A 19,518-nucleotide genomic window follows, 5' to 3' on the forward strand; every position below is an offset into this window, starting at 1 on the left:
TTAAGTGGTGCCTGCTTTCGCGACTTTCTACGTGAACTCTTTCTTAATTATAACATTAGGCTCCTTCCGATACATGTAAACGTAATTTTGAACGGCATCACAAAATTCAGCGAAACAAACGAATACACATATTTGATTCTTTACTATCTACGGTTAATCCGTAATTATATTCATAGACATTAGACTACACGACGTGCAAACGACTCGATACCTCGATCGCCAATGCCCTCGCGCGTCAAATCTGATTTTTTATTTATATTTTATAACCAAGGATAAATGGAAAATTTAATTCCTCGCGACGACGCCTGAGTTTTAACTTTTCAACATTTTTAAGTCAAGTAAGTGGCACAAAAGCAACCGGCTAATCGATGTATCAATGAATAGACATAAAACTTGGACGGGATCTCCGAAGATGCGTCATTTCAGTTATATCATCAATTTATTTGAAATATCTATTATTTCTAAGTAATGCTTATAGGCTATATTTACAGATGAAGTTATGATAAATTATAATACACGTATTATCGTAACAAGTGTTTTAACAAATAAATGCGCTAATCTAGTACTTAGAAAGAATTTCTAGGTATTGGACTGGGGTCTCGCGGAACTCCTTTCCGAGATTCGTAATTAAGCGAAACGCTTATAAACGATTTGTTTCTCGCAAAACCGACGTTTCGTTCGCATTAAGTTTTCCGTATAAAAAAAAAAAAGAAAGAAAGAAAGGAGAGCGAAAGAGAAGATAAATAACGTATAGATGAAAATGAGCAACGCCTTATCGGAAGGAACAATTCGAGAGCACATCGCGACAAAATTCGCTGGAAAACTAAAAAAAAAAAGAAAACCAATATTTTCCGAAAAGTGTAAAATGTACCGAAAGAACATCTATCGCGCCAGCTGATATAATTAACAGATAATGCGTAGGACAAAAACCCGAAGCCTCCAATGGAAGGCACCCAAGGAATGTTCCAATGCGTTAACAGCAGTAAAACGAGATGTTGAAACAAATGTCTCTGGAATTATTTTCCGGATTTTGGAGGACGTGCCTTTTAATGAGGGAGAGAGAGAGAGATTAGTGCAAAGTGGACGAGATAATGCGATAATAGTGGGCCAACGAAGCCAGAGACGCCAGTCCGTCATGTAGTCTTTTCAATGGCAATATAATCTTTCGAGTCATGCTTCGACACTAAATACAATTTATAAATAATAAAATATACCATTTTCACCGTAACAGGATACCTAAGCAGTTTTTTTGTTTTGTATATAAAATCCACGATCGGCCTCGTGAATTTGACATTATAATCATCTTATATACAGCTTTCCAGCATATACATCGTATTTAGAGCTTTTTTTACAGTGTTCTTAGCGAGCGACGAAATAAATGTTCAGTCAACCGCGTACAGATCCCAGTCTGTTCCTCTTCTCTCTTTTTGCCATTTTTTCCTACGGCGACACGAAAGAGTTCGATACGCAATTTTCCTTCCGCTGGTTTTTCAAGTCCCCTTTTCGTTATCTTCTCGCGAAACAGCGTGGCGTGCCGCGTTGTTCTCTTGAACGCAATGTCCAGGTTAACACAACAAGGTGATCTCCTTTTGTACTCATAAGATACTCTAGGTCAGAATGGAAGACCACATAGGTGTGTAGCTCTTCGTTAACTCTCGCGATTGTAGACCGGATCCATTTCCACTTGTGGTGGGCAAAACGTAATTAAATTACACCCGCGATTGTGTTATCGGTCCGCACTTTCACCATTGTTCTTTCTTTCTTATCTTTCTTTTTTTGTCTTCTTTCGAGGAATATTTCTTCTGTAAACGTATCACTACTCTACTACGGCTACGTAAGTACTACGTGTATAATAAGCAGCAGTCGAATTTTTCGGTAACAATTATAGCCATTGCAAAGCGGTGTGTTCGGTGTCTTGTTTGCAAAAAAGGAAAAAAAAAAGTATAACAGAAAACAACAGAGCTCGCGTACCGTTCTCCTTACTCGTGGATAATCGTGGAATTTCATTGTACGATCACGCCGAACAATTGCTCATTGGTATGAGAATACTGAATAAGAAACGAAGGTATGTTCTGATTGTTCCAAATGTAGCACTCCAAGCAAGGGTTCAAATTACTTTTATCCGATCTCCTTCGATTATTCCCTGTAATTGTGTCAACCACGTCATATAACGAATCGTAATCCTTGCATGATACCATAATCATAGGCTCAGCATTTCTTATGGAGGTGCCTCGAAGAAAATTAAATCGATGCAGAGCACATAAAAAAAAAACTACAAAACAAAGGAATACTACGCATTGGTGGGTTAAACGAAAAAAAAAAAAAGCTGAACTATGCTAAACTTGATCAAGAAATGATCGATGTGCCTGTATTGTGAATTTCAATGATTTCTATTTCTTGCGAGTGATTGCACGCTCGTGAGTACATCGGACACTTGAAAAAGTGCTTCCAGCGTTAACGGAATGCCACGCAGTGATTTTGAGAAGCTATCGGAAGCAGAGCTCGATTAAAAACACTAACTACTTATCATTAACAAATGACGTTTATTTGCTTCGCGTGAATTAGCGTTACCGCGTAACATTGCACGCGAATGACCGGTTCGACAACAATGAGCCCCGAATTTTCATTAGTAAACGCAAACGGCGTACCAAATCGAATAATTAAAAAAAAAGAAAAAAAAGAAAAAAAACAGACCAGATAATTCTCAGACGTGTTTAGAAAATTCCGCGGGTACACCCAAAACTAATAACATCCAGGGTGGGTTTACGATCTCTACGGATTGCGCGCATTCTCGATAATTAATAGAGGGCATTCGCTTAAATCCATTTCTTTTTTTTTTTCTCTCTCTCATTTCTATCAGTAATTTACCCCATCGTAGATACTCCGTGGTCTCACTCGTCAAATTACATATGTAACAACTAGGAACTTGAACAGGCATTACTTTCAGCGTTTGAAATGTCAGCCGTTCGGATATGCGAACTCCAATCGTGAATGTAACATTTAGTCAAATAGTCGCATCGCGGTTCTATTAACTCGAACCGAGCGCCGAGAGAGTCTCGTGCTCTCGTAAAAAATTCTCCCTCGAAACTCTCCCGCGTCCTTGCCCCCGAAGAATAGAAAATTAGAAGTGTGCCAGAATGGGTCGACAGCTGAACGTAAGACCGTCGAGTTCGTTACGACTCTTTACGAATGGCTGCTCGCGATTTGTAACGAAGAGAAGTAATCCCCCGAGCAAATCCATTTTATTCCAAAAGTAAACGTCACACCTTAATTCCGACGAGGGGACGGAGATACGCGCGAGATAAACCGACGCGTTAAAAGATGCGACTTCAATTAAATACCTATTATTTTAATTAAATAACCACCCACTCGGTATAAATAAATTCCGCCCAACTCTCGATTACCTCCCCGCGAATCTCACCCTCCGTTGGAACGTAGAAATGTGTTGGATTAGCGTTAAAATAAAATGCATTTGTTCCCGCCCCGGAAGGAAAATCCATTCCATCCGAATGCTTATATCCTTTCGATACGTGTCAACGTTGCGATCGATTTGCCCGTAGAACGTAGAGAATAACTACATTTGACTAAAGACAAAGAAACGCAAACTTCCAGAGCCGTAACCGGTGACGCTCGATTTTTGCGATAAAACTCGAGAAACTAACGGACAGTTTATAAAAACGTCTAAACGAAGAGCATCTATACTTCGACATGTATTGCCGCCCTATACCGAGAGGACAGGTTCGAATGCAGAGGATCGACTCTCACGGAGTTGCCCGATCGATGTCGCGCCGATGACGATCGATTGCCATGTAAGTAGAGCGCGGACAATGCGATCGATCTTAGGCCTATCCACGCTGGACTTCGTAATCGATTTAAAAACAGCAGCACACCTCTATTTCCCACTTCTTACAAAACTATATACACCGCTTTATAGACCTCCTGCGAAGAGATATCCTTTGGGAACGTGCCACACATACTTATGTCTTCTCGTCCGAGAAAGCGATGAGCCTTACGAGCGCGTACGAACTGTCAAAATCGCCTCGGTTACTTCAATTATATCACTTGCCGAAGACGAATATCGCGTCCCGCTCGGTCCAAGGGGGACGCGCGGGTTCGCCACGTACGTATAACACGAGGGACGATCGGCAAATCATTTAGAATGCCGAATGATAATAATCGTAGGTTGGCCAGTAAGGCTGTAGCCAGTCCTAGCTGGTGCGTTGTCGCTTTTTGGCCTGGTGCTCTTCGGACGAGTGTGCCGGGGCCGGCATCACGACGTTTCGATTGTTGAACATGTACTTCATCTGCGGCATGTACTTCATAATGCTCCTGACGGGGATCAGGGGTAGCTCTTCGTTCATCGAGGAACACTTCCCAGCGTCCATGAGCATCTTCATCTGCAGTCTGAAATAAGAGCGTTGACGCGTTACCGAATTGATTTCAATTCCCCCTCGGTGGGATATTTTCCAAGCACAATGCCCCGGTGCGTGCACCGCGTTACCTGAAAACCTTTAAATAATTCAAGAAGACTCACCTGTTCCCCTGGTACAAGTCCACGCCGAGGACGTCGGTTAAAACCTGCCTGCAATTGTTGATGTCGCAGGCAGGAAAATACTGAGTTACAAAGTCGGCCAGGGTCATCAAGAGCTCGGTGTAGATGTACGGTTTCGCGTTGATACAAGGCACCATCTTGTCCTCCACCAGTGCCTTCTGCATCTGGTACGGTTGTACATGACAAGACGAGCTGAGCGTCTCGAGTATGGGGAGCAACGGCTTCCGCCCCCTTGAGTCCCTGGAAAGAGGTAGCGTCGCGTTAATTTCCTAGGGCGGATTTATTTCCCGAAGACGCCTCACGGGTTGGAAACGCGAAACGGCGGGATGTCGACGACGCCTCACCTGGCTCCGTTGCTATTGCCATTGACTGGTATCAGAGGTGGTGGATATTTCGCGTGTGCGGTATTATGTCCAGGTGGTGTATGGCCTGACGGAGTATGACCCTGTGATGTATGACCTGGTGGTGTGTGCCTCGAGGGGTGTGTCATGAGGGAGGGTGCCGATGCAGGTGGAGGTGGCATCAGGGCCTGCACTTGTTCGGCACTTAAGCCCAACATTTGCGGATACGTCCCTGCGTTAACAGCGTTTGGGACGCCCAGACTAGGCGTCGTGTAGGTGGTTGTAACCCTGAAATTAAAAAATAGAATCGTATTTTTACCCCGGGCAAGAGAGGGGGAGGAGATAATCTAGTAATTTAAAGAAAATGTATATCGCTACGGTTACTTCGGACCCTCCTATCCGTAAACTATTCGTTTACCTCTTCCTTCTCGCTTTCGAGCCGACGTTAAGGCGAACGAAATCGGTACTCGGGAATTAAACTTATGGGAAACGAGAGAATCTAGCTTCTAATGCAACTCGAGATAGCTAATCGGGGATTGCCCAACATGCTATGATGATACATATGTCGCTCGCCTCGTACTGGGAAAAGACAAAGCAGAACCTCACAGACCTTCGCCATTACACAGGAAAGAGTAAATCGTAAGTAGGAGAGTACAGAAAAAACGTGCACATATAAATAAAATTAAGGTATATAGAGGTAAGATAGTCCTCGCACGGGATTCCTGTTCGTATCCTTTGTGTACAGTTTAAACTCTAAAGACCCGACTTCCACGAAAATCTGTCGGCCCATATAACAGGTTAACGGATTCTCATGGTGACCGGAGTCTTGGAAAAAAGTAAAATGGAAAACGATGCTTTGCTCATGCTCTGCCTTTTTATTTGGAGACGAGGTGGATACAACTATAATACATTTTGCAGAAACTCACCAGTCATCCTTCCCATAGGTTGGATAACTATACAAAAAAAAAGAACCATACATTGTATGTACAAAGGCAGAAAGCTATGGTGCAGGTCTTCTACCTAATGAGAGCTATTGTCGTAACACTGAGGATAAAAAACATAATCCACCCAGAAGATCGCGCAAAGGGAAACACCGACAAAAGAGCGGAATCTCTTTGCAAGAAATAACCGACAGTCGTCTACCAAGCGTGCGTCATCTTCTGGGATCGGAACCATTTAACGGGGTGACAGGAACTGTGCACAGTACAATTAAATCCAGCGGTGTGACCGAACAAATTTTTAGTCAAGGCTTTATTAAATGCAAGCCTGAAATTTTTGACCTACGAGGCAAGCACTCCGATGCAACAATCAGTCAACATTAAGGTATCGCAACCTAGCCTCCCCCTTTGGCATGGACTTTAACTCTCGAATCACAAATGGCCACTCCGAAGGCATATTTGTTGCTTCGACAAACTATTATCTATCGACTCCTTTTATCATTCTGTCACTCGTCACAGCCTCGATCACCTCTCCTCGATCTCTGACAGCTTCTTCCGTCACTTACCCGAGATTGGGCTGACTCGAGTGGGCTGTGGCTCTGATCAGAGGGGGTGGTTGGGCCTGAGCCGCAGCTTGCATTGTCGTAACTGGATAGACTCCTGGATACTGAGCCGCTGCTCCGCTACCACCCCCTCTACTCCTACTCTGCTGTGGATACGTAGTCTTGTTCGTCGTGGAAATTTGCTGTGAGGAAAACAGACCGCTTTTAAAACGCATTCATCCGATTTACCTTACGGTCAAGCTGTACGGAATTAACAGGATATACTTACATTATGCATATTCAGAGTAGCATTGCTTATACGGTTGACGGATGGAGGATGGTTGGGTTGAGAAACGAGTGCAGCCTGGAAAGTAGGCTGTCCACCGACGAGACCGGTCCAACCATTGCAAACCGCTTGCACCGCATTCAACATGGGCTGTGTAACAGCACTGGTTCTCCCTGGAGGAACCGCCGTTGGAGCAGAGTGCGCAGGGAGGGTAGTGACGACTGGCCTCGGTTGACCTACCCTCTGTATCGTGGTACCCGCCGTAACACACCGCGGGACAATAGTCTGCATGGTAGCGCCACGTGAATTTAGTGCCACCTTGTTGGCATTATTCTGCACTGGTGCCGGTTTGGTCACAGGTGGTGTAGGTGGCTGTTTCGTCCAGCCACCTCCGCCACCACCGCCTTTACTGCTCACTAATAACTGCGAGTCCATCACTTTACTCGGCCAGTAATCCTCGAAACCCGTACCGGGTGGAAAGTAACTCTTGATGTCGCTCAAACTAATCACGGAACACGTTTCACTAGCAAACAGTTCATTTCGTATACCCTGTACTTTACAACAAAACTTCAAGTACGACAAGTCCCAGCCTTCGAGCTTTTCTGCCTTGAGTTTGAGATTATCGGTCTCACCCTCGAAGTAAAACAGAGGAACGTACTTCAAGCGGTCTTTCACTGTGTAAGGAACAACCGATTCCTTATTAATACGAATGAAACCACATTTCTCTGCCTTTTGCGCAGACGGGACATTTTGACTCGTTCCAGCATTGAGCTTGGTGTAGCACACGTCCAGGAACGCGTAGAACTCCTTGGCATCCGCCAGCCGAACGACCAGGTCTTTGCACGTGAACTGTTCCCTCCCGAACTGATTCTCACAGTGCTTGGCGTTGATCTCGTTGAAGAGCTTGCTCTCGGCCTCCGTTATGTAGTAGCTCCTTATACACGTACAACTGTAGATATCCGAGTGCAGGTAGCTCAGGTACTTGTTCAGCAACTTAGACTCTAGAATGCGAACGGCGCAGTACTTTTCGGTGCCGCGAAATATGTACGGGATGTGGCACTTGCCAAAGCTAGTCCACCCGAATCGGCCTCTTTGACTTTCGTCATCGAGAGGTACCTTGCCCTCGGTGGGAGGGGGTTTCGCAACCTGATTGTCCCCAGGTCGCTTGTTCAGGTAGATTCGAATGTCGAGAGGATTGGGCTGTGACACAAGGCCCGTTGGCCGTTGCTGAGTCCCTGGCACGGTAGCGATCATTTTCGCCTTGTTTGCTTCCACCATTTTGGCAGCCAATTCCCTGATTTCCGCCTCATCTGGATGTTCTTGTTTTACCGTGACTTTCTCAAGTAACCCTGCAAGCAGAAATATAAAAGACTATTACAATTTTTGCTTACGATCGAACAAACATCTTTGGCAGTTATTAAAGAATTTCCCTATCGTGCCATTTACACAAAATCAGTTACCGATTGACCTAAAATAACAGATAATACCTTAAATGTAAAAAGGAATCTCGAGTTACAACTAAACAGCTGTGAACGCACCCGACCTTGCGATCCTCCCCATATTTACAAACATTTGTTTGGAACTCCATTTACAAAAAAAACAAAATTTCTAACGTATGTTACAATCCGCACATACCAACCGAGCGCGAATCGTTCATCGAAGGTTGCGAGTATCCAGAGGTGTTTGTCGGTGCCCCGACTACGGTACTTGAGCCTCCTTTACTCGTTCGTGTAACCTCGATACAAAGCCGCAGAATCTTGCACTCACGGTGCTAGATTCCACTAGGAAATCCCAGGTACGGTCCTAACTCCTTAAACGACTAGACTCCACTACGTTTCCTTAATGTCCTCCTTTCCTATAAACCCCGGTCTCTCGAAGAGGCACGGCCCAGCCTCAATCCGACAGAACATACTTGCATACCATTATACGTCATCGTGCCCCGCTAGATGCTTCGACACGAGATTAAGCTTCGGAACGCAGTAACGTCTTAGGGACTGATCCCAGGAGAAGCTCCAGAGGCATCTTAGAAGTCTCTAAACAGCTTCGAGGTGTCCTACTGCGATTCCCTGTACCCCGGGAGCCTCGACCACCGGTCGATCCATCCCTCGATGGCGAAGAGCACCCACCGAGCACTTTCACCCGCAGACAGTAAGGTCTCCGGAGCACGTCACGAACAGTTCCCTAGGCCCTCGGATCCTCCTAATCCCTAAGGATGGTCGCTGCGACTCGTCCCCGTCCTCTCGACGCACTCCACGCGGTCCGGTCCAGGTAAGGCTCGAAGATCGGCACTCTAACCTACACTCGCGGCCGCGAGCGAGACTTCTCGATCCTCGGGAGTCGCCAGGAAACGGCGAGTCCCTCGCCGGAATGCAGGGTGCCAGGGTCGATGCGTATCCCGGAGGACCTCCGCTGCGTCCAGCTGCTCCCCATGACGCCTCGAACGAAGAGCCGCGGGCTCCTCAACGAGAGCCAAAGACTCGTTCACGGTCCGCGGTCCCAGGGATGCTCGCCGCGTCTCTCGACGCTCCCGACCTCCTCCGGTGCGCTATCGACGTCTCCTCGGCGCACGGCGGAGCTGGAAAGGGCCGCACACTTCGCCGGGGCGTCGCGACGCGCGCACTCGAGAGCGAGTCGCGTGCCGACGCGCGTCGCTGGCTCGCTTCGGGCGATCGAGCGTGCGCTGCGCGCCCGCCGTGCACGCCGCCGCACGGAACACGCGTGCACGACCGGTGCGGCACAAGGCGAGCCTGCTCCTCCCCCCACGCGCCTCGCCGCCGGAAAATCCTAAGGTGGCACCGCACTTTCGTTACCTTCTCCTTTAATTATCTTTTATTTTCCAGCGCAAACGCCCGAGACCCTGACAAGTGGGCGCAATTAGTACACGAGAAATGCCCGGAGAAGATATTCTCGTGTCACGGATATCAATCGCGAGTGCGCCGGGGATACGAGGCGGTCACTGCCGAGGCCGGCCAGGCCGGCCACCCAGAGGACCATGACCACCGCAACGTCGCGGACGTATCGAATACGTTTCGAGAGCTAATCCGCGTAGATGCGCTTCAAAGGACGAGATAAGCAACAACGATGCTTCCTAGCTTCCCGCGGGCGGGTTTGGTCCAGAGTGCGCGAGGGAGCACCCCCGATAAGGTTAGGAAACCCCGAGATGCAGACGCCCGAAGGAGGTTAGAGCCAGGAATCGGATACGCGCAGTTTCTAGACGAGGGAGAGATTTCCTCCGTGGTCCAAGAACGAGACGTTTCCAGTCGCGGCGGGAAGCACGAAAAATCAATGAACCCTCCGAGTGGTCACTAGTGTCGAAAAAAGGCCGTTCCCCCGGGTCGCGAGAGTCGGACGTTTCTGGACGAAATCGCTAGGTTGCCGCCGAACGCGTCGCCGGAGAAACATAACGGGTTGATTGTCCCGAGCGAAATCAATAAAGCGTCCGTATTTTGAGTCGATATTCCAATTCGGAAGAGAGCAGTGGTCAGCCGCGCTCCCGCGGCGTCTCGGCGAGTCCCGGGGGAGCGGAAGACGCGACGGCGGGGTTCTAGGCGCAGAGCGCGACACTCCACTACGTACGCGGTCCGAGCTCGGGCGTACCTCCGGTCCCCGGCGAGGCTCTGTCGAGGAGGGACCCGCTCTCTGGCGAGGACAGCAGCGCCATTATAGGCAGACCCAGCCTGACGAGGCTCCGAGTTCAGGCTGGCTCCAGGCCGTCCCGGGCATGCGGCGACATCGAGCTCGCCCGCAGCTGCACGGGGCACTAGGCATTCCGCGGTCTAGCCGACCGCGGGACCGGAGGAGGACCGCGGACCGCGGACCGGCGCCTCTTGCCGCGGACTGTACCCAGAGCCGGGCTAAGCGAGCCGAACCGCCAGGGACGGCGCCCGACCCGAGGGGCCCTTCACCCGGTCGCTCGAATATTTCTGTACCCCAAATAAAATTCAGTCGTCAACTCGATACGAGAATCTGAAGTAATTTTTAAGCAAACGCTTACGTAAAGTTTCATGTAAACAGAGTTCCCCGTCCATTTCGTTTCGAGGAGACTCGGACCCTCGAAGCCTCCCAGGTGCATTGACTCGGTTCGCAGACAAGATGGCGGCGCCTGTCATCCGTCGGGATTCCGGGATCGATCGATGATTCTCTCGAAAAGCAGACTCCTCGTCGATTTTATATTACTTGCTTCTCGCTTTCGGTAGGGCGGGAGATTTAGTCGTTCATTTTCTGCGGTTCGGAAGCGGGACGTCCATCAGGCGGGCCGGCGCATCGATTCGAATCCGTTGATGAACGGAGCGCCGACCGCCACGCCGTGGTGCCATCTCTGGGGGGGTCGCGGAAGCTCGTGGCGCCGCCGCGAGGGCCGCGCGCGAAGTCGAATTTGAAAGTACTCCGCGAGATCCACGACACGCGGCAACGTCCGAATAGTGACGCCCGGTTTATGCTTGTAACCCCAACATATCCTTATCGCACTGCGCTTCACCCCGAGAATCACTTCCTACCCCATTTTAACTGCTTTTTCATCCTCGACGCGTTAACGCCCCGCGCAATACCTGACACGCTTAGCGAGACGCCGACGTAACGACTTCCCATCGAACGAATCTATCTCACAGTGCAGGATCTCCAGGAAGATCCAGGTAGGATAATTCCACAGGAAAATAAGTATTCATCGGTCGAGTCTCCGTTGCACATCATGTTGCAACGGTTTTTCCCATTTTCCTTCCAGCGACAGCGCTCGACCTCGATTGGAGGCGCTCCGGCATCCAAGATGGCGGCCAGCGCGTCGCACCCAAAACGGTGACCAGGTGACTAGAAGAGGCTTCCGCGCTTTCGGGACCAGCTCGATGTTTAAATCCAATCCAATGCGTCGCCGCACCTGCGAGGAGATGCAAGAACTTTCCACCGCGACTGTACCGGCCGTGTATTTAACCGTATACACGCCGTTAAACGTCGCCACGCCGAGAACATCCCATATCCCACGCCCACGGGATCCTTGACACACGACCGAGGGTTTTAGCGTGCAGATTTAGGCGCCGATCATTAACGGTGGTTTTTCGTTTCCAGATTCGATCTTCGTCCAGCGCCGACGTGACCGAGAACGGCCGGCTGGGTTCCCGGTGACCCGATTAGCCATATTCGCAAGACGGGCCGGCGACTTCCCGCCGCGAGTGTACGCCGTGAATTTAACCGTACACGTGCTCGGCCCTGGCCCTGTCATGCAACTTGAAACAGGGATGCAGAAAAATGCCCATACGGCGACATTTCGCCCCGATAACAAGTAACGACCCCCGCTTCCGGCGTAATTGTATGCCGGCCGTGCATTGCACACTTGACGGTACATTCGAACCGCCTTGTAGCAACGACTAGGCCAAAAGTGTCCCCTCAGGACCCGTGCTCGAACCCTGGCACTGCCATGTGACATTTATATTATGTCACTCGCATAGTTTGCGGGAAACACGGTGCACCACGTTTACATTCGCATGCCCCACCTGCACGTGCATCTAGGACGACGTCGGAGTCGCCTCGGCGGCGATTCGCCGATTTTTCGCCTCTGGCTTTCTCGGTCCGTTTTTTTTTTCCTCCCCCCCTGTGTTGCTTCTTCCTCCCCCGCATATCTCTATGAACAATCGAAGGAATGCCGGTGATTCCGCGACGGGTCATTGTTTAGGCTACGGCTTCGCGCAAGCCGAGAGCCAGGCGGTCGTGTTTTGCAAAAGGTCCCTATGTTATGGGAAGCACAACCGTTGCCGTGGCAATGCGCGAACCTCTCGTGCCACGGTGCCCCCTTGGGTCGCCAATGGACTCCTATATCCCATTTGAGCTCACGTCACCTTAAGATCTCGGGCGCGTAAATATGTATTTGGCGCGAAACTCTACCCAGTTTCTTGATCCGCATTCGTTCGAAGCACGCGAGAACGGTAAAGGCGGCCACTAGTCCCTTCTCCTTGGGTCTTGGGCTTCGCCCGCGAGATCCTCCACCCCTTTCTTCTCCGATCCATTAATCGATCATTCGAGAGATCCGTTAAACGCGCTTCTTGACGACGTTCGACCGATGGCCCGTCGGATTCTGGGCACACGGTCGACGCGATCTCGCGGAAATTATCCACGTTCCGCCCGTGTCGGAAACGACAGCGGGTCCGCTCGGGGATAATCCCCTCGTTTATGCGATCCCTTCCGTCTTCCTCTTCAGCCCCGTTGTCCCCTCCGTCATCTTCGTCGTTTCCATTTCCCTCCGGACTTGGGTCTCGATCCGTCCCACGATGGACTTTTTCCACTTTCCGGGGATACGCGGGGCATGAAGGTCCCTAGATACAGCGGTGACACCGTCGAAGTGGCCTTTTGCGCAGGCCCCGACTCAGTCCATCCTAGTTTTTCTCAAGTCGTGAGTCACTACGTCAAGATGGCGGCCGTAGAGGAGCGACGACCAATGGCGTTGCGCCGTCTGGCGATATATCGAAGGAAAACGCCGTAGCCGTTTGCCCGGTGACGTCACCCCCGAGAAAAGGCCCCTGCGAGGCTGCGATTCGCGATTCCAAGGTCGAGGTCTTTTTTCATTCCGGGGATTTTCCCTAACCTCCCCCGATATTCGAAACACCGGTAACGGAGAAAGGGAGGTTATTCCGGCCGGGGAATAACGAGAGAATAATTCATAGAGCGAAGAAAACGAAAACCACCCGACCCCGACCCTCGCCTCGAGATGTCTGAAGTAGAAACGGCGATTCCACTTGGAACCTCTAATTGTGATCCCGAAATGAATCTTGAGATAGCCCATTTTTAAGAGTAACTCCTACACGACCGAAAAAATCCATAATCAAGGATTACTCAAAGCGTGACCAGAGTTAATCGCCTAATCCGAATCGGTTACCCAACAGCGAATATATTAATCCTCGGTCAGCCCAATTCCTGTCGGCCTAATTTCCCTGATCCGAGATTAACTAACCGTGGTTAAGAAATTTCACGGTAATCGCGGTTGAGGCGAGCCGCTCCAACAATGCTCCAATATTTCCATTTCTCCTCCTTGTAGGCCCGAAGTAGGACTCGATTCGTATCAAGTAGGGCCTAAAGGGTGGAACGGGAACGCAAGAGTTAGGTTAGCTTGAGAAAAACTGGGGCTAAAATTTCGACTAACGCGATGACGTTTCGCTCGATACTCTCGGTGCGGAATTTCAATTCAGGATTTACGTCCCATATCCGCCGATGGCGCGGCGATTCCGCAAAAGTCCCGATGGGAAATCGATGCGCGCCTTTTCTTCTTCTTTTTTTTTTCCCTTTTCCTTCGTTTTTTTCTCTCCGTCTCCGAGAGATCTCGCCGGGTCGAGATAAGGCGCTCTCGCGGGATATCCCGGTCTTCCTTCGGCCGATATTACACGCTCCGTATGTTCACTCGAGTGAACCGACCTTGGAAGCCTATCTCGTTTAATCATCGATTGGAAAATTACATCGGAAAAGCGGCGGCTCGACCCGACGAGCGCATTCGCCTGCGCATTAAGAGCACTAGCTGGATGTATAATGAATTTTCAAGAATCCCCTCCAACGTGCGGAAAAACGCGGCGCGCGCGGATTAGGGGGGCCCTCCATAAAAAGCGAACTTTCGGTGTAACGAGAGCGTTTAATTTCGACGAATGGACTTTCCGCCCCTCGTGCGCCCCGGAAAAGCAGCCGCGAACCGAGGGCGATAAATTTGTCAATGTGGACGATGCCGATGCGAAATTCTAATATTCCGCGCCGCCACGGGGTGCACAACAAACACGGTTATTTAACTCCCGTCGAGTAGGGCCGAAAGTTCTTGGCTATTAACCCTCCGACAAAATGAATTCACGTGGTATATATTGGCAAAGTTGGGCATTCCGTAGGTCCCCCCAAAAAAATTTCACTCGGGAAGGTAGCAATGGGAGAAAGGAAAAAATGGCGGCGTTAAAAACGCCACACGAGGACATTAAAAGTCCTCCGCCGAACTTTCGGCGTTTCCGAGCGCTTAAATGGTTTTTGCGAATTAACAATTTGGGTACAATTGCTGTATCGACGTTGTTAAAATATCGGGGTGACTAAAACTAAGCAAATGGAGGAACTTATGGTGATAAGTGGCGAATTTGACCGATAGTACTTATGGCGTTGATCTGAAACGTTTCAGGAGTAATGGTAACGGTTATTGCAATTCCGTTTTTCCGACCATTGCTTCTTCCTCGTGCCCGCAAGGGGCTTAATTAAAATTCAGGTGCAAGCATTGCGGAGGAAAGGCGGAAAATTCGACCGGCTTTTCCTCTCCGCGATTCCGTCGCGCTTTCCCGCCTTCTCCCGAGTCCGGCGCTATAAGGCGGCGGTTGCGATGTCCGACGTGCCTCGGAATTTCATGAATTATATGTAAAGTTGTTCGTGTATAAAGTACCCACCGCAATCGCCCCCGCCCCCGGTAGTGATAGCAGAGCGCGAGATAAGTTTCAGCCGATGCCTCTCCTCCCCCACGAGGACTCTCCTCCTTGGCCTCAAGCCCTGGAAAAGCGCGGGAGCTTTTCTTCCGATTTCGGAAAAACGTGATCCCAGGACGCATCCACTTCCAAGGTAAAATCTCTGGAAAATGAAGATTTTCTTTCTCTCGGAGAGTCTTGCACGTATGCGCCAGACGATACTCCCCGAGTGACCGGAATTCCGGAACACGCGACAGCGCGAGCTGGATCCTTGATCGAACAAAGTCGAATTATCCGAAAAGCGGAGCTAAGTGTATAAAGACGAACGACTGGACCGGAACGTCAAGACGTACCGTCCAGGTGCGGTCCCGTTCCCCCAGGTCCCCGTAGGTTCCCCTATTCAGGTGAGCCACCGCCGGGCGAGAGGAGGGTCGATGGCTGGCGCGCGGCCTCGTGTAGCGCGGACGCGCTGCAGGAGTACATACCGCTCAAAGAGTGTCCCGAGCGAGCGCAAGATCCCGCGCGATGTGACAACGTCGCACGGTCGATATGCTCTTTCAGGCAAAGTGCCAAGATTGGCAAACCTGCGGGTATATAGTACAGTACGGAGCGCCCCCACCACGCGGCGACTCGCAGGATCGCGCGAGTGGTGGGGGTAGGGCGGCCCCTGGTGGGGGAACCGAAGCTGCGCAGAACGCGGCGCGGAGCGCACGGGCCGCGAGCCTCTGCGCAGGCCCCCATGTACCGGGCGCGTATGTACTACCTATGTACTTATTATTTCAATCGTGATTTACGGGGCACAGCGTTGCCAGATCGCAACGCGCGACACGCCCACTTTTTTGCAACCGAGCGCGCCGCCGTTGTGTGGGTGTGCGTGCGTGCGCGCGCACACCCGGAGACCCGTTGCCATAACTCGGCCGGGTACATAACCCACACTCGCTCGGCCGAGGCAACCGTTGATCGATACGAGAGAAACTCGGAAAAAAGAAAGCGTATCGCTCGCGCCTGGCCGATATCGCGGATTTTCCGCCGCCGCCCCCCTCGACATCGAGGGGCACGGGGGGGGGGCAAGGGGCGAGAGAAAGGTCGAGCTTTTCCGGCGTCGATTAGCCCGCAGGTATCGCAACTTCCGGCCGCGGCGGAATTCCCGCCGCGCGGAGGCGCTGCGCTCGGCTTTCTTGCGCGTTTGTTTACTCCTCGGTTTTGTCCTTTTTCAGAGGAGGCGCCCCTCTCGCGCGCCGCGGCGTTGCCGCTCCTCGGCGGCGGCGCGCGCGCGCAGCCCGCTCCGGGCCGGCCTTGGAGTCTAACGACGCGTGGGCCAGTTGTTTTGGCAACCCTGGAAGGCCACCGATACGTCTATTTATAGGACTCCGCCGTTGCCGCTGTTGCTAGGCGGACCTGACGTCGTTAGTCGGCCGCGGAGTGAGGAGAGGGGTTACCGTAGGAACAATATGGCGCCGGCCGGATGCGGGCTTTTCCAGCCGGCCTAACCTAACCTCGCGCGGTCGACCGTTATCGCGCGTTTGCGCGCGCGGCGCAACCTCCTCCGAACCCTCTGGATCGGCTCGAGGTGGCGCCCGCGCGCAGCTCTCTTTCTCGCCCTTTCCCCCGGCGCCCCCGGGTGTTCCCGGAAAGGTCCCCCGGGAACCGGCCGCGACCTCCCCTGGGCGCGCTCGGGGGACCACTTGTTTAGGTATTTTTGTGCGTCCGTGAAATTGCAAATGGCGGCGAGTTCCCGCAGCAGCTGACACGCCGCGGCGAGGCGCGGCGCGGCTCCACGGACGCGCGCCGCGCGCCGGGCCGGCGCGTTCGGCCGCGCTCGGCTCGACTCGGCCCTTTCCGCCGACTACCTCTTTGTTACATCACTCACCGATCCTATGTACTACATAGCCGCGCTATGTGCCCGCAGTACATATTTTCCCGTGCCCCGGTATATTATATACTACATATATGATCCGGCCGGCGCGCGTCCACGCTACACGAGGCGGCGCGCCGGCTGCGCGCGCATCGCCGACGCTAGGCGAGGTTAAGCGCCCCGGACCGACGTCGCGTTACCGGCCATTCGTAACACGCGCGAAATGGAAAATATCGGATTACGAGAGTGTGGGAAATATTAATATCCGCGCATCGGGAAGTGCATCTTCCCGCGGGACGAGCGCCACCCGGCTCGGCTTTATTAACCCTCTAAAACGCCATGTGCCTTTGAAGTCCAGAAATATATCAATTGTTTGTATCAACCCTTTCAGCAAATTTTTTTTCTCCGCACCCAGGAAAAATGAGAAAACACGAAATTAAGTTATTTAAAGAATACTCCCGCCTCCTCCCTCTCGCCGTAGATAACGAGGCCGACCAATTAAGGATTTCTTAATTCCGGGCCGCGACACTTGACGAGTTAATAACGAATTCCTATCCGTTGTCTTTCTCGCATTTTTTTGCGGACACCCGACGACCGATTTCTTTCGGCGGGTGAAGCTCGGTCAATTAAAACCCAACGAGTGCTGCTCAGTTCCGCGCCAAGTGCGCCAAGACTTCTAAACGAATGAAAAACCTGCCAAAAGCCCTGGTACCTTTATCCCTGAAGTACGTTAAAAAATGTTACCGCTCATTGTCGATTATAGGACCTTGTTGGTATCCGTCGAATCAAAATCCACTACAGCTTCGAAGATCGATTCGATCTCGATAATCCTTCGTCTCGGACTTCGATTCCTCGTGTTCCTTCGATTAAACCGACATTGTTCGAGAGGCGTCTAGAAAAAATCTCGCGCCAAACGCGAGCGCCCGTTCGTGGGGGAGAATTCTCCCGGAAAAACAACAAAAACGAGAGGACTTTAATAGAAAAACGAACGAATGTGGGGGCAGAGGTTAGAAAACGGTCGAAATGCGAACATCCGAACGCGGAAAACAATCGGGAACGATTTTATCGCGTCGATTTTGTCCCGTTCACTAAGTTCACGCCGAACGGACGATTTCCCGTGAATTGAGCCGAATTTAACCAAAGCGACTTCGCGCGATTGAGAACCGCTCGTAAAAAATCGACCGGTGGAAAAATCAGTTTATACCGAGTGCCAAAACATAGTACACAAGCTGTTTAATTTTTTTTTTCTTTTTAATTACACCTTGGAGCACCGACCCCGTGGTCATCAGCTTATACCAGCTGTTTCGCAGAGAGGTTAGAACGCCTCGATATCTAAACCGGACATTGTTGGTTGTGGAGCAGCTGTCCCAAAAAACCTAAAACATCTAAATTTTTCCAAGTTCCCTCTTTTTAGAGTCATCAGTTCCTCCGGGTAGCCATTAAACCTCTCCCGGCAATTGTCTCGCCGGCAAAAATGCTTAGTCCTGGTCCAACAATCAGGTTCCCCATAATTATCAAGTACCAGCTAACAATCGGGTTTCTCTGCATTACAGTCCTCAAACCGTCGTGAAACCCTAAAGAAACCACCCAGACCCACCCGAAACGCAAATCACCGTTCCTGCCCATTTCCCATTTTTAAACAACCTCCCAAGCCGAACGGTCAAACCCGTCTTCTCGTCCACGTGCGACTACAGGTGGTCGCGGAGCCGGCGAGCAAAGGCAGCGCCCGTGGCTAATCGGCGGGAAAATAAGTAAAAAAGTGTTCGTCCAGGAGCACGTGTCGAGTGGTTTACGCGGGGGGCATCGAAATTCGGCGGGAGAAAAGCCGAGAAAATGGAGGATCCCGAAGGACCGGCGTGCACGTGTTTTCGGCCGTCGCGGAGATCACGTGTGCAGCTCGCGGGCGGCTCGCGGGCGGCTCGCGGCGAGGAGAATCGCGGTTGCGCGCGACCGTCGATCGGCGGCGCGCGTGCCGCTAATTGCGGCGGCGTCCGCGAGGGGTCGTTAGAATTCGGGCGGAAGCGGGGCGGTGTAGGAAGAAGGGGGGGTTGCCGCGCGGGGAGGGGGGCGCGCGGTGCGCGGCACGGTGCGCGCTGGGCGCGCTCGCCGCCACCCATAACCTCAAAAGTCGCTCGTTCGCGCAATGTTTCCGTCTCGGTCGCTCTCACCTCTGGCAACGTGGGCTTCCACGATCTGCACGTCGTCGTCGGCGGTCCTCTCTCCCATGTCGCCTACCCTGGTAGTGCGCGGTTCCAGTGTCCCACCACGGCGTCGTAGCCCAGTCCTCGTCCTCGCGGCTCCTTGACATTTACATGGGGGGGAATTAACGCGAGACGCGAGCCGCGCAGCTTGCTTTCTCTCTCTCCCCTGCCCGTCGCCACGCCGATGTACGCCAGAAAGCGGAAGACGCGCCAGCGGGACGCGCGTTCTGGCGCGCGCTCTCTCGGGGTCTCTCTCGCCCGTTTGTAAAAGCGGCGAGCGAGGGCCGACGGGATCTGCCAGATTTGAATGTGCGACGTTGCCGCGTCCTTACGCTCCTACCCCCTCGCCGGCCCCCCTCCACGCCGGCCGCCGCGCTCGCCCTTATGTACTTAACGGTTGCGAC

At 51.6% G+C, this 19,518-nt stretch overlaps 1 protein-coding gene across 4 annotated transcripts; it reads right to left on the reverse strand.

Annotated features, from left to right (window-relative positions):
* Positions 1-420: 420 nt before the first annotated feature.
* Positions 421-19,477, reverse strand: LOC105700600. 4 transcript variants are annotated; one of them, XM_012426594.2, is made up of 6 exons: positions 19,082-19,477; positions 6,663-8,008; positions 6,398-6,576; positions 4,897-5,181; positions 4,535-4,792; positions 421-4,404 (listed from the first exon to the last, which is right to left on the reverse strand). In XM_012426594.2, the coding sequence occupies exons 1-6, from the start codon at positions 19,137-19,139 to the stop codon at positions 4,209-4,211; spliced, it is 2,322 nt and encodes a 773-aa protein (XP_012282017.1). In that variant the 5' UTR covers positions 19,140-19,477; the 3' UTR covers positions 421-4,208. The 4 variants fall into 4 exon arrangements, with proteins under 4 accessions (XP_012282017.1, XP_012282016.1, XP_012282019.1 ...); XM_012426593.2 differs by lacking the exon at positions 19,082-19,477 and adding an exon at positions 10,257-10,512; XM_012426596.2 differs by lacking the exon at positions 19,082-19,477 and adding an exon at positions 8,580-9,213.
* Positions 19,478-19,518: the final 41 nt, after the last annotated feature.

The sequence above is a fragment of the Orussus abietinus genome, unplaced genomic scaffold, assembly GCF_000612105.2.
Source record: "Orussus abietinus isolate OABI.00-Male unplaced genomic scaffold, Oabi_2.0 scaffold2, whole genome shotgun sequence".
Taxonomy (NCBI): Eukaryota; Metazoa; Arthropoda; class Insecta; order Hymenoptera; family Orussidae; genus Orussus; species Orussus abietinus.

What these genes read in the sequence shown, in the direction of transcription:
- LOC105700600 (XM_012426593.2), bottom strand. Translation starts at nt 10,320, where the DNA reads ATGGCGCTGCTGTCCTCGCCAGAGAGCGGGTCCCTCCTCGACAGAGCC. An exon ending in AGCCTCGCCGGGGACCGGAG is followed by an intron (nt 8,009 to 10,256) that starts GTACGCCCGAGC and finishes TTCTGCTTGCAG; the next exon opens with GGTTACTTGAGAAAGTCACG. An exon ending in CTACTCTGAATATGCATAAT is followed by an intron (nt 6,577 to 6,662) that starts GTAAGTATATCC and finishes TTTTCCTCACAG; the next exon opens with CAAATTTCCACGACGAACAA.